The sequence below is a fragment of the Chelonia mydas genome, chromosome 1 (assembly GCF_015237465.2).
Source record: "Chelonia mydas isolate rCheMyd1 chromosome 1, rCheMyd1.pri.v2, whole genome shotgun sequence".
NCBI classification, from domain to species: Eukaryota; Metazoa; Chordata; order Testudines; family Cheloniidae; genus Chelonia; species Chelonia mydas.
This window is the reverse complement of record NC_057849.1, coordinates 332,885,255-332,899,729: the sequence shown is the minus strand read 5'-3', so window position 1 is coordinate 332,899,729 and position 14,475 is coordinate 332,885,255. Positions and strand designations below refer to the sequence as shown.

Here is a 14,475-nt window from a genome sequence, read left to right as displayed (position 1 = left end):
TCAAGATGTGGGTGTACCATGGATTTATATAGAGGCAATATGGTATTTTCTGTCTTCTTATCTATACCTTTCTTAATGATTTCCAACATTCTGTTTGCTTTTTTGACTGCCGCTGCACATTGAGTGGATGTTTTCAGAGAACTATCCACAATGACTCCAAGATCTCTTTCTTGAGTGGCAACAGCTAATTTAGACCCCATCATTTTGTATGTATAGTTGGGATTATGTTTTGGTATGTGCATTACTTTGCATTCATCAACATTGAATTTAATCTGCCATTTTGTTGCCCAGTCATCCAGTTCTGTGAGATCCCTTTGTAGTGATTTGCAATCTGCTTTGGACTTAACTATCCTGAGTAGTTTTGTATCATCTGCAAATTTTGCCACTTCACTGTTTACCTCCTTTTCCAGATCATTTATGAATATATTGAATAGTACTGGTCTCAGTACAGAGCCCTGGGTCTATTTACCTCTCTCCATTCTGAAAACTCATAATTTTTTCCAACCCTTTGTTTCCTATATTTTAACCAATTACTGATCCATGAGAGGACCTTCCCTCTTATCCCATGACAGCTTACTATGCTTAAGAACTTTTGGTGAGGGTCCTTGTCAAAGGCTTTCTAAATATCTAAGTACACTATATCCACTGGGTCCTGCTTGTCCACATGCATACTGACCCCCTCAAAGAATTCTAGTAGATTGGTGAGGCATGATTTCCCTTTACAAAAACCATGTGGACTCTTCCCCAACAAATTATGTTCATCTATGTGTCTGACAATTCTGTTTTGTGTGTGTGTGTAGTCCGTTGGTTCAACGATGACGTTTTCATGCTATCTCTTTTTGTGGATTCTGGAGTGACTCTGAAGTCCAAAGCGTGACACGCATGCTCGTGAGCAGATTGGGCAGACAAAGTCATTGGTGAGCATCTTGGTAGAAATAGCCGTAGTATGACACTTTTCCCTTGCAGCTAACGATTGATTATTTCTGTCCTCTTCAAAGGCTTACACACATTCAGTGGCACTATTCATATGTGTGTTTGCAGGATCATACCTGACTATACATGGGAAATGTTGAAACAGACTGCACACATTTTTTTTTTTTTTTGGCAAATTCACAATGCAAGCAAATTATAAATGAGATTTCTTTTCAATTACAATAATCCCTAGGTGCTACTTTAAATAGGCAGACTGTAATTCTCTCCCTTGGAATTACAATCTGAAGCAGAGCAAACTGCTCCTGGCTGGCTGGCAGCTGAGCTGGTCTGGGTTCCAAAAATTGTACAGAGTTGGGGAATGGTGGCCTGTGTGGATGCAGGGGAGTGGTTTAGGCCGGGTGCCAGCCAGCTCCCCAGGAGCAGCAGTCTGTAGGGTGACCTATTGGTCTGATGTCATCACCCTGCTTTCTGTGACATCAGCAGGCAGTTTCCCATGACATCATCATTATGGTGCTTGGTCAGCGGCCAGTGCTTTAGTGGTTTTTGCCCAGGGAGGTTGCGCCAAGACTTGCAGGCGGAAGAACGAGGAGCTCAAGGCAGGCATTTAACAAACATTAGTCCCAAAGAGGGAGCCCTCGAGCAGCATGCATGCCTGCCCCTAAGCAAGATGGCACCACTGGCTTCACAACACTACTCTACCATACACCGGACTGCGCCGCCCTTAATAAAGATGGCGCAGATCCCACGGCTCGCCGTTCTGCGGGCCAGAGATGCTGTACGCATGCGCAGCACTCCAGCGTCTGTCCCCTGGCCGGGGCGGCAGCTGCGCCTGCGTGTGACCCGAGAGGCGAGGAGGTGGGGCCTAGTTAGAATTTTGGCGGGTGACCCGGCTGAGGGGAGCGGAGCTGGGCGCGGTAAGTGCGGGGGCCGCCCGGAGCAGGGGATCGGGGGCCGTTAGAGGAAGAGGGGTCGGGGATCTGCGGGAGTCCCGGCGATCGGGGTTGTGGATTCCTGGGCAGGGGTCTCCCAGGGGCGAGGGGGGGGACACGGGGTCTGTGCTCGGGGAGGGGGATTCGGGGGGAGGGGTCCCAGGCGGGGAAGGATCGGGGGCCTCAGGGGGGTCGGGATCCCCTTGTCATCTCAGGAGGGTCGCTGAGGGAGGAGTCCCGCGGGGGCAAGGATCGGGTCGGAGGGGGCTCCAGGAGGAGAGGAGACCCGGGCTGTGGATTGCCTGGGTGGGAGAAGGGGGCTGGGGATCCCTGGGGGCGGGAGGGGGAGTCCAGTGGGGGGCAGGTTCGGTGCTGGGGGATGTGGAGTCGGGGTGCGGGGATGGCTCTGGCGGCGCCCAGGGAAGGGAAGGGGAGAAGAGTCATGGATAGTTCTGGGCGGTGTCTCTGTCTGGATGCTCATGAGGCCGGTCACGGCTGTGAAGCATCTCATAGGTGATTCAAAGAGATGGGGAGTGGGTCAGAAATGAAACCAGCTCCTCCCTGACTCCTCCCCACACACCCTGCACGGTAACCGGGGAGCCCCACAGCTGCACCCGATCTCCTGATGTACTCCCTGTACATGGGGTGATGATTAAAATGTTATGGCTCCAGCTCCCTTTGCCTTGCTGCGTGTGGCTGTGTGCCAGGATGGACCTCAGCATTGTTTGGATGTGGGAGGGGGCAGGAGGTTGGGGCACCAGATGGGGTGAGGCGGGCTCTGGGCGGTGCTTACCTGGTGGGCTTCCCCCTCCCTGGTGAAATGGTGACATCCCCCTCGCTCAGCTGCTAGGCAGAGGCGTGGCCAGGCAGCTCTGCGGGCTGCCTTCGCCTGCAGACACCTCCCCCGCAGCTCCCGTTGGCGGCGGTTCCTGGCCAATGGGAGCTATGAAGCCAGTGCTCCGGGTGGGGACAGCCCGCAGAGCTGAGCGGGGGGGATGTTGGCACTTCCCAAGAGCCCCCTGGGTAAGCACCGCCCAGAGCCTGCCTCACCCTGTCCGGTGCCCCAACCCCCTGCTCCCTCCCACACGGGGATGGGGTGCGGCACGGTGACCTGAGACTGCCCCAGCAGGGGACAGTGCATCTGGTGTAGGCAGGGGCTGCCTGAGCTGCCCCTGAGCAAGGCGCACTGGCCGCTGCAGAAGTCACAGAAAGTCACGGAATCCGTGACCTCCTTGACAAACTTGCAGCCTTAAACATTATCACTTTGGCTGAAACTTCTCAAGCACCTTTAGAGTTTACAGCAAACATTTCTTAGGGGTGGTTTATACTAGGAGCTTACATGGGTTTAGCTACGTCTCTCAGGGGTGTGAAAATTCCACCCCCCTAAGAGATGTACATATACCAACCTAAACCCCTGGTGTAGACAACACTATGTCAACAGAAGAATTTTTCCTTCGACCTCTCTCAGGGAGGTGGATGGAGTACCTACACCGGCGAACATAGGTAGTGTCTACACTGAAGCGCTACATAACCATAGATCTCTGTGTGTGTATAAGAAACTGTGCTACTTGATATTAGTAGTTCTTGTTCTCCCATCACCCACTCTGTTTTTGCTGTCCCTTGTATCTTATTTTCTGACTTCAGGAGTTAAACTCTTTGGGGTATGGGGCCATATCTGTTTTTCTCAGTAATGCTCCTGGCACACTTTTGGGTGCTGCACCCAATTTCGTTTATCCACTTGACTCTTCAGTGCGGACCAAATGATGTTTTCCCCATTAAATAAACTTTCCAGATTATTGTTTGATGATCTCTAAAGCAACGTTCAATGACTTTGAAGAAATCTGCTTGTCCAGTAACCTATAATAAGCGATAGGAGAAACTGAGTTCTTCCCACGCACCACCACTTGTTTCCTGTCTAATTAATAATATCAAAGTTTGGTGCTCCAGATTTCTAGGGAAGTGTCCATCTGTTTGGATCATCATATACTGAAATAAAAACAGGTCCATCTATTTTAATGACTGTGTGTTGAAAGAAGCACAAGAAACCTAGAAATAAGACACAGATTTATAAGAGTGAGAGTGATTAACCATTAGAACAAACTATCAAAGGAAGTGGTGGATTCTCCATCTCTTGAAGCTTTCAAATCAACACTGGATGCCTTTCTGGAAGATACTCTATAATAAAACACAAGTTATTTGGTTCAATACAGGAGTAAGTGGATGAAACTCTATGGGTTGTGTTACACAGGAGGTCCAAATAGGAGAACCATTGGTCCCTTCAGGCCTTAAAATCTATGAATCTATTAACGTGTTTGGGTGGTTTGTTTTTTAAATAAGGAACCTAATATTCTGATGCTGCAAAGAGCTCAGCATGGAGCCCAATTGACTTCAGTTGTTGACCTTGGGCCTGCATGTAGCTCACTGCAGGATCAGAATCTAAATGCAGAAAAATGAAATGCAACATTATAGAGATCTTAAACCAAAAATTAAAGTTCACATAAGATGAGACACAAAAAATAAGCATAGTAAATAGAGGAACTGGGGAAGAAACACTTGCTAAAGGGAGGTGGGCATGGTTTGTAAGTTACTTCTGAGTTACTTTGGTATAAATGTGAGCCTGTAATTCAGTGTCCCTACAATAAGAAACCAATGTGTCCATAGCTTATGGACTAAGAAATCATATGTACATGCAAAGTAGAGGAGATAAGCTCACCATGCTGAGGGAGGCTGTGTTGTCTAATGGTTAAATCATGGGGTTGGATTCTCATCCCTGCTCTGCCATTAATTTGCTATGAGGTGGTATAGAAGTGTAAACTATTTCAGTTGGAAGCTTTGAGAGGATTATTATCATCTGTGCGTAGGGGGTTGGTGAAATAAGGAAGTGGCCAAGACAGCAACCATTGCAGTTCTAAATAGGTAAACACATTAAGAGATCTTTGGATTTGTGTCCCCAGTTTATGCATTGAATCCTTGTTTTATTTGTCATGCAAGTTAACAGTATTGCTGCTTTTCTCTCCCTAACAGCTGAGATTCTTCCTTTGGGGACTCTGCTGAAGAAGTCCTGTTGAAATCATGGATGGTGAGAAATGCAGTTTTCCTTCCCCCCTGCCTTCCTTTTACACCTAGGGCCAATAAATGAGTGTAGTTAATGAGTTCATGGTTGTAAACTGCATTTAACTAGTGTAAAATTAAATCACAGTAATTGTTTATTAGCAGATGCCTTTGAGGTCCAGAGACTAAGGCTATGTCTACCCTAGCACTTTTGTCATTAAAACTTTTGTCGGTCGGGTGTAGAAAAAACACACCCCTAAATGACAAAAGTTTCACCAACAAAAGTGCCAGTGTGGACAGCACTATGTTGGCGGGAGACACTCTTCCGCCGGCATAGCAACTGCCGCTCGTCGGGGATGGTTTAATTATGCCGGCCGGAGAGCTCTCTCCCGCCAGCATAGAGCAGCTACACAGGAGACCTTATAGTGGCACAGCTCCAACAGTATAGCTGTGCCGCTATAAGGTCTCTAGTGTCGACGTATCCTAAATCCCCTACCAATCTATACAAAATGCCTCCATGAAAATCCTCTTCAATTAGGCTGCTTTGGCACATCTTGTTATACCAATAAAATAAAAACCAGCAGGATCTTATTAAAGGGGAAAAGGCAAAATGCCACATTTATTGTGAATACAGAAAGAATCATAGTAAGCAGTTAGTTATAGCTATAACATTCCATTCAGTTTCATATTTATTCACACACACACACACACACACACACACACGCACACACGTTCTGCAAGGTTGTTATCATAGTTACCAGCCTTGGAGTTGCTCATGCCAAGCCACTTGCCAGGTGGCCTGGACATGAGGAGGGAGCAGGGCCTTGTCAGATGCTCATCTGATGCTCCGGGAAGTTGGTTTGCAGAATCAGACCCCAAAGTTCTCACTTTCTAGAGTCCATTTTTATAGGAATTTCTTCCTATGCCAGTCTATTGCTTCATCATACTGTTGCTGAATCAATCAGCAGATGGCACATTCCTGACGGCTCCGTGCTGCCAGGTGTTATTTTGTTCTTTGGTTCTCCCATTCTTGAGGCTGTTGGGTGGATTCCAGTCTGCCCTCCGGGGGTCCTCTGGTTATTTCCACTTGACACCTTCTTCAGCCGATGGACACTGGATTCTTAGGCTGGTACCTCCCTGATCATTCAGTTATTATCCACACCAAGCATCCATTCACATACATCCTCTATCTCTATTTTAATCACAATTGTTAACAAAGCGAGATGAATACAACAAAAGGGCAGGGAGTCTCTGGGTGCTGTTTCTGTTGTATTGCTTTGAGTCTCTCTCTGTGTGAGTAGTTGTTGTTACAAAGAATTGCTTTGAGAAGAGACTGTCTTAGAATGTACTAACACAATTAGCAGCTTGCAAATTTCACACACAGAGGGAGAGAAACAGTACCAAAAACCAAGAGACCTCTTAATTAGTAATACCCTGGAATTTAAACTATGGGGAATCAAACTCATTTGTGATTTTAATACAGAACTTCTTTAATATGATCCAACAATCTTCAGCATCAAAGGCTAAATCACGCGATTGTTCTTTCCTCTGAATTTCATCTCCCCTCAGTCTGTTTCGTTCCTCTCTACTCATGTTTCTTTACTGCCTGGTCCCTTCTGGCCCTGCACATATTTCCTTGGTGCTTGATCCCCTTCTTCCCCAGACATGCTGCCCAGCTGCTTGGTCCCCATGCTCTCCTGGATATGCTCCCCTTCTCTGATCCCATTGATATTTCCTGCTGATGATTGGCAGTTCCACCCCCACTAGTGGCTCTGATCCTTTTGGACAGCTCCTGTTTCTACTTTTTCAGACCTCCAAGCTCTTCTTTGTAATGAGGCTGCCAACAAGGAAATGCTAGCAAATTGGGGCCTGCCAGCTTTCTGCGGGCCATTAATGGACCACAGTTTGGAAGCCTGGGCAATAAACCAAAAATTAATCTAGAACTAAAATAATATAGAGCATACCTAACAAGCTGTAGAAATCTCCTGTCATTCACTGTGTTTCTGCCTGCAGCTCCAATCTACCTTTCTTGATCAACATAGCTGACAATTTCCGCTCCTTGCTTCGTTGTTTCCCATGTAATTTTTTTTATACATAGCGAATTTTAAAGAAATAGCGTCTCAGACACATTGTTTTACGTTAGATGAAGAGATTGGAAGCTATTCTGTATTCCATTGTTGTCTTCCTTTTTCCAACAGCAGATTTGCTTGGGGCTAACTTATGGTTTTATAAAAAAAACCAGTGCTCTGATTACATCTAATTAGCGATCGACTTTTCTTTGTAATTAGATGTGATTGCAATATCTTGGGCACATATTACATTGCAGTTTTCCTTTAATTGGGCTGTGGTGACTCTTGGTTTGATTGGTTTGTTGCAGGTGATGAAGACTTGGAGCTGTTGGCTTCCCTGTTAGAAGAGAATGAGGCAGCTGAGGATGAGAATACTCCTGAACAGACCACAGCTCACTCAGATGAGGCTGGAGAACCAGATGAGTATGATGAGCTGTTTGACGCAGAGGATGATGCATCCTACACCGAAGAGGTTGATGCTGAGGAGAGTGAAGCCAGTGAGCAGAAGGAAAATGCATCTGCGTTGTTTGGAGATGTGGATGACCTGACAGAAGAAGAGGAAGAAACTGTACAGGAAATACCCTGTTCTCCAGCTCTCAATCAGGAGAGGGAGAAAAACAATCAAGATTTGCAAGGTTTGCTAAACAGTAATTTTTGTCTGATTTGTCATGCCCTTCAAGCTCATGACCTTCAAATATATATAGTCTCTTTACAAGCTGTGGGGATCACTAGAGAGCTGATTGGGGCGTACCAGATTGGTTAGGGATATAGAGCTCTTCCTCTCAAGTCTCCAGTTCAACTCCAACCCTGTTGGGAAGTGGTTGAAAGCGCTCATGAAGACTCTTGAGTGGCCTGGGTTAAGTAAGTATACTGGGGTTAGTCCAGTTTTAAATGTCCACATGGCAAAATTTACCATCCCAAATGCCACCTTTGTCAACAGAGAGACCAAGGACTGAATGAGCCCGTTCTATGGATAAAGAGTTCTTCACCCTCTAGGGCTGTCACTCTGGCACCTTTCACCAGTACAAAAAAAATAATCACACAGTTAAACTTCAACAACAGGCAGTTCATCAGAACTGCTTCTTGTGTGTTTATTGATCTTTGGGGCTGAATCTGATTGCATTGGTTAAAGTCTTAATATAAAAATGAGCATCAGAGTAACTTAAAGGGGTAGTATCAATGCTATTGTGACTATGCTAAGTTGAGCCATGGAGACACACACTTGTTGCCAATCGCAGGTGTACGGTCCAGTGCTGGTACTTTTGAAGCTGGTACTGAGTACTCTCACTTCATTGCTTGTATTGAGAGGAAATATTAATGCATATGGCATAGCATCACCTAAGTAGTGTTGATTGTATGAAGAAATACCTTTGTTAGAGAAAAATTCAGCTCCAGTGGGGCTGTTGGGAAAGTCTGTGCTCCCTGTGAGCCTTACAGAACTTGAGCTTTCTTTTTATCATGGCGTCAGTCCTTTTTCTCTCTCCCCTTAGAATCACTTCTAAATTCCCATGATTTAGTAAAGCCACTAAGCTTTCAGTAATCTTGTAAATCTTAATCCGTGCTGGTTTCCTGCTAGCTTCATTATTTTTTTTCTCTCCTAGACGAGCTGAGGAAATTGCAAGAGCAGATGAAAAAGTTACAGGAGCAGTTACAAATGACTGCAATTGGGCAGCCATCCAGCTCAGGCCCTCAGAAAAAGACCCTTGGTAACTAGGTTAATTAAAAACATTTCTCATGTCTCCACATCCAAACTTGTATTTATAGTCAAGTCTTGCAGACAACTAGGTGTCTAGGCAACTAGGCAAAAGCTGTCAACTAATAGAAGGGGGCAGCCTGGTTGAGAGAACACAGGCCTGGGTTCTGTTCTTTGCTGCTACAAATTTCTTGTGTCACCTTGGGCAAGTCACTAAATCACTGACCCTCAGTTTCCCCATCTGTAAAATGGGGATGATGCTCTGGAGGGTGTTGTACTGACTCACGTGCATAAAGCTCTTTGAGGTCCTCTGATGGAAGGCGCTACATTGGAGCCCATTGTTGGTAGGTGGTACATTTCACACAATATACAGATCACATTGCTTTGTGGTGTTACTGTGAGTGATACAGCTGTTTGGTGAATGTGGTAGGGATAAAAGGGAAGAGGGTCATATTTAGGGCTAGCAAAGTGTGTGTTGCCAGTGCTCCAACTTAATACAGCCTAATGGTTCATTTGTACCTGCTGTCTTGAGTCACTGGAGGATGAATGGCTGGGTTCTACCGAGCTGTTACATTTCAAATGCAGGCTTCAGGAGCTGGCAGCTATATGGAAAGGTTTCCATGTTGAGTCCTGTATTTAATTTATACAAGGATGTGTTTAGTTGGAGCAGTTATTAGCGTTTGTGTCCAGCCAATGAGGTCTCATTAATATTCTTTGTTTTTGTTGACCAGGTAAATCGCCCTGTATTCCCTTCAAGGAAAGGAAAACTCCGAAACTCCAGGAGTCACCATGTTTCTCTGCTCAGCTCAACGGCCCTTTATCAATAACCAAACAGGGAGCCCAGAAACCAAAACATTCACCATCAGGTATAGGTCCTTGTAACTAGGTTCTGGTGCAGTTAAGCTGCCTTAGCGCTATGCTGCTGTCTGGTAAATATTAGTTTGGGCTCTCGTCTGAGAATATGAAAGTTACACTTTAGATCTGAGGCACTGGCTTAGTCTCTTAAAGGAAACTGCATCACTTGAGTCATTTACAAGTGAGCAGGAGTTAGTCCTTGAGATTCCACTACAGGGAACAATCCTGTACTTAGGAGGCACAGCTGACTAGCAGAATAAGCTTTTTTTTCCATCACTACTGTGGGTAATAAGGTCTAGATTGGTGTCTCTTGTTAAGTTTTTAAGTTGCTGAATTTTATAACTGAGAATATTGTTTTTCATTCGTTATGCAGATTTTCCTTCTTATTTACAGAGAATAAGAGACCTCCTCCAAGGCCAATATCAAGTTCATCATTTCAACCACTCAGATCTACTCCTGGGAACAGGCCCAAAATGGCCACCAGAGACCGGACTCCTCAAGTGCAAGGGAGTTCCAGTGTGACTGATCAGCCAGTCTCTGTGGAAACCTTCTCTGGACTCAGATTAAGGTCAGTGACCCAAAGCTGTTCTGGATGTCAAGGGAACATTTTTAAATAACAGGAGAGATCTGATCCTTCTAATGGACTGTCCCAAAGGTTCTTCCTTTGTCAAATGTATTGTGAATGGGGATCTCAGGCTATCAGACCAGGGTGAAATTTCTGGTTGGCTGTATTTTATAAATAGCTTTCCCATCCCAGAATGAATATTCTCTGATCAGGGTGGAATGTTAATAATCTAGCAGCAGCACTGGTCGGTAGTTCAGTAATTAGACAGCAACATCTCTGTTGGCTTATTTACCATTTTTTGTCCTCTTCCACAGATGCTAACCATGCTGTTCTCACCTAGAGTCCATTTCTAACAATGTAGCAGTCATTTTATTAGACAGTGTGCTTAGAACTGCTTCTGTCACAATATGTTCAGAGATGGTGTGGAGGCAAGGGAGACGTGATGGAGCCTGCTCCTGCTCCAATCAAAATGAATGGGTGTCTTGCTATGGACTTCAATGTGAGCAGGAGGGGGCCCTCAGGAGTTGACCCCATATTCTCAATACTTGTTGTGACCACAAAAGGTCTCTTGTTACTTGAAATGGCTTTCCTCATTGGAAAGAGCGGTGAATTTCAAACCCGCACTCATGCTTGGGCAGCAATATTGTTCAGTCCTTGCTGAAATGAATAGAATTAACCACAGATACAAGTTTAACTTGTTGTGTTGGTACTTGGACACAACTAATTACATCATCAGCCTTCAAATATTTGTGTTTAACACCAGTAACTGACAGGAATTGTTTCAGGTTTTCTAAGGTTGTACAGCTAGGAGGAATGGGATGAAATCAGGTGCAGAACATACTTTTCATTGACTCCTATTAGACTGTGGAGTGATCTACCGGGGGGATGCTGGGTTCTTTAAGAACAGAGCACTACATACTATACTCCCAAGAACAGTCCTACAGTGATGGTGGTTGGGGATGGGCTAGACAGTCTAATAGGTCTCTTGCTGTAATTTCATGAATGTAAAAGCTATTGGTCATCTCCATGTATTGGTGCTAATGTTAGTGGTCTCTATATGCTCTATTTCTTAATGTAGAAAACCCCGTGTGTCATCAGTGGAAATAGACAGGAAAATGGCTGGACGGAAGCTGATCAGACTGTCTCAACTGCAAGGCAAGCTGGCTGGGGGGAATCTGGAAGAAACAGACTGGGTAACGTTTGGAGTCATAATAAAGAAAATCACACCTCAGAGCTCAAATAACGTAAGCAGTTTTGTTCTATTCTCAATTAAATGAGGGTATTTTCACTGACAGGCTAATTAGATTTTGCACGTTTTGTCAGCCAACTCCACATTCTTGTTTTAATTAAAACAAGCTACTATATTACGTTTGAATATTCTCGATAGTCTAGGTTAATTCAATGCTGCTAGTGTCAGCTCTCATATGAGAACCTGGATGCATGGCATAAGATTGTCACCTACAGAATGATGTATAAATCTGCTCATTCTGTTGTGGTACATGCATTCTGTAGGATTATTTCATCTTTATTATGACTTATATTGTTATGAATTGCTAAATTCACTAGCTTTGGCCCCCAGAAGAGCAGCTACCTCTATGAAAGCAGAAGTCACAATATTAAATAGCACCAAAAAAAATAAAACCTCCAAACTTCATTTTCATTCTTTATCCTCCAAATTTCAATCACGTGGTCCTGCAGTCCCAAAAGGTGAGCTGATGTCTAGCTCATGAAATCACAAGATAGAAAAGATCTGTTAGGTCACTCAGTCGTTTTCCCTTCCAATGAAGGCTTGGCAGAATTCAATTTTTATTATTTATAATTTTGACAGATATCAATATTTATTTTTAAGCATTTTTTTTCCTATTTTTATCCATTTAAATTTTCACAGTTGCAGGAAATTATGGAGGGGACGAGCAATAACTAATGACAATAGATGTTGAGATTCAAAAAGTTAAAGGGTTATAAGTGTTAAAAAACAAATTGTCAACATCCCGTGCCAACATATACAAAGTACATAGCTGAAAATCAAACTCTAATAAGTTCCCAAGCAGACTGTTTATTTCTTTGCGTATTTGTAAATTTCGGTTATCATTATTGGAAATATTTTTTGTTGGTTTGTGTGTAAGGTGAAATAGATGTTTGTTGACATTTACCAATTAAAATTCAATCCTTCCAAGCGTACTTATCATACACTTACTAGGGCTTTGTTCAATCTTGTTCTAAAAGTGCCAAATCATGGGGCTTCTACCAGTTCACTTGTGATCATTCTACAGGCTAGTATTTTATCAGCAGACGTTTAATGGTTAGACACAGAGCTGAACACAAGGTCTGTGTTCCAGATCCAGCTAGATGGTCTTAGGCAAAACTCTGCCTCAATTTCATCATCTGTAAAATGGTGTTAACACATACTGTATAGGATATTACGGATTAATAAGAGTCTGTGTGAAGTGCTCTATAGCTATTAAGTATTGGTAATAGGAGCAAGAACAGAGGTCACAATTACATGTTTAACAATTACCTTTGTAAGTAAATAATGTTGTCATAGTATTCCCTAGCCTATACTAAGTATAGAGAACAAAGGCAAAATAGTAACAAGTTTCGTGCAGATTGCTGTAAGCCTGGGCAATATCAGTGGTTTTCTTATTAAGATCTTAAAGGGAAAACCAATGTCTGTTCCAGGGCAAAACTTTCAGTATCTGGCGGCTGAACGACCTGCGTGATCTGAACAGCTGTGTCTCGTTGTTTTTGTTCGGTGATGTCCACAAAGAACACTGGAAGACAGATCAAGGCATGGTCATTGGGCTGCTCAATGCTAATCCCATGAAACCTAAAGAGGGCTCGGATGAGGTAAGAGTGTTTGTTTTTATTCTCTTGGACTCATAATTTTATTGGGCTGTCACTGGGAAATGTTTCAAAACACTTTGCCCAGCTGATGTTGTAATTCATAGTGCCCTCAGAAGGAAAAGTGCTTGGAAATTCATATCCCACCCTGCAATGCATTCTATAAAATACCTCCAGCCTTACCACAGCTCCTTGTCTTGTTTCCCTGGAACCCTGAGCATATAAAGCTGGGATTTCCTTTTCCTCACTTGACAATAAACAGATTATATGTCGAGAGGGTCTCTTGTTTTTCCCCTTTCTTTTCTTTCCTTTTCCAGAAGGCTAGGAGTTTTTACCTCCTCTTTTCCGTTAGAGCCACTGTTTTTCAGTAATTCTCCCTGTACCTGATTTATGGGCATATAGCAGTATTTGAACCCTTGTCACGATGACTGCCAATCCGCTTCTGAGGAAGGCCAACACCCCTTCTGGTACAGGCAGTGCCTTGAACTGCGGTGGACAGTGAGCTAGCCTGAACCCTTGTGTACAGTGGGCTAGCCTGGTATAAATCTTTCAATTAAAGTGAACTGTAAAAGGTGCTAACTTCCAGTAATGACATCTGAAGCCATCTGTCTATCCACAGAATGCATACAGCATGGTTCATAGCAATGCAGCCTAGTCATACCAATATAGCTAAGCTCTGTTCCAAGGATGACCGTGTTCAGGGCTGAGCAGGTATTTGGTCTCCATGCCTGTTCAGTCTTTGGCTTCTCTGTGGAGACTTCCAGCAGCCGGGCCACTTGATGGTGGCTTTTGTCCTGCGAACACATGTTCACTAGAAATTTGGACTGAGACCATCTACGGGCTCATAATCCATCAATTCGCTGTCCTGTGGTAAATTACATTTGGTCACTACCAACCTAGACAGGAACTGAACCAATGACCTGGAGATCGAGGGCTCTGTTTCATTACCATCCTGTGGCCCATCCAGCCCCTCTCCAGAAGTCTGTTTATTGAGCCTTGGGTTTACTCTTTGTGCTGTTTCTTTTTAGATGTGTTTGTCTGTTGATCACCCCCAAAAGATCTTACTTTTGGGTGAAGCTCTGGACCTGGGAACCTGCAAAGCTAGGAAGAAGAATGGTGACCCATGTACACAGATTGTTAACCTGGTATGTATCTGTTGCTTTTATGGGTCACTGATGAAGGAAAATCTGGCTGGTGCCTTTGAGCCAGTGCTCTGATTCTGTGCATTATTATTGGGTCGTAATTTATAACTAATGTGTGTGTCATTAGTTGTGTCAATGGGCAGGCCTTCACCTGCATGCCCCCTTGTGGGCTGTTGGTGCTCTACAGGTGGCCTGCCTCGGTTTTCCCCATTTTTTAGGGCTCTCTCAATCAAATTGCTAAAACTCTTCTCAAGTCCAGAAACGCACCTCCCTGGGGCAGGATTTATTAACAGAATATTCAAAATAAAATTTCTCAAATCCCCATCAAATCTTGACTCCTCGTCTCCCTGCTTGGGGTCTCCCAGGCCTTCCCCGCCTCTAGCCTTTTACTCAAAAA

General features: G+C 44.3%; 1 protein-coding gene across 1 annotated transcript in view; it reads left to right on the top strand.

The window, feature by feature from the left end:
* Positions 1-1,687: 1,687 nt before the first annotated feature.
* The window catches only part of MCM10 (minichromosome maintenance 10 replication initiation factor), a 33,160-nt gene continuing 20,372 nt past the window's right edge, over positions 1,688-14,475 (top strand). Inside the window, exons 1-9 of the mRNA XM_007056555.4 lie at positions 1,688-1,847; positions 4,887-4,941; positions 7,291-7,617; positions 8,584-8,688; positions 9,407-9,541; positions 9,924-10,098; positions 11,174-11,339; positions 12,775-12,942; positions 13,965-14,081. Coding sequence (XP_007056617.2) covers positions 4,935-4,941; positions 7,291-7,617; positions 8,584-8,688; positions 9,407-9,541; positions 9,924-10,098; positions 11,174-11,339; positions 12,775-12,942; positions 13,965-14,081 — 1,200 coding nt within the window. The 5' untranslated portion in view covers positions 1,688-1,847; positions 4,887-4,934. The remainder of the gene's footprint in view (positions 1,848-4,886; positions 4,942-7,290; positions 7,618-8,583; positions 8,689-9,406; positions 9,542-9,923; positions 10,099-11,173; positions 11,340-12,774; positions 12,943-13,964; positions 14,082-14,475) is intronic.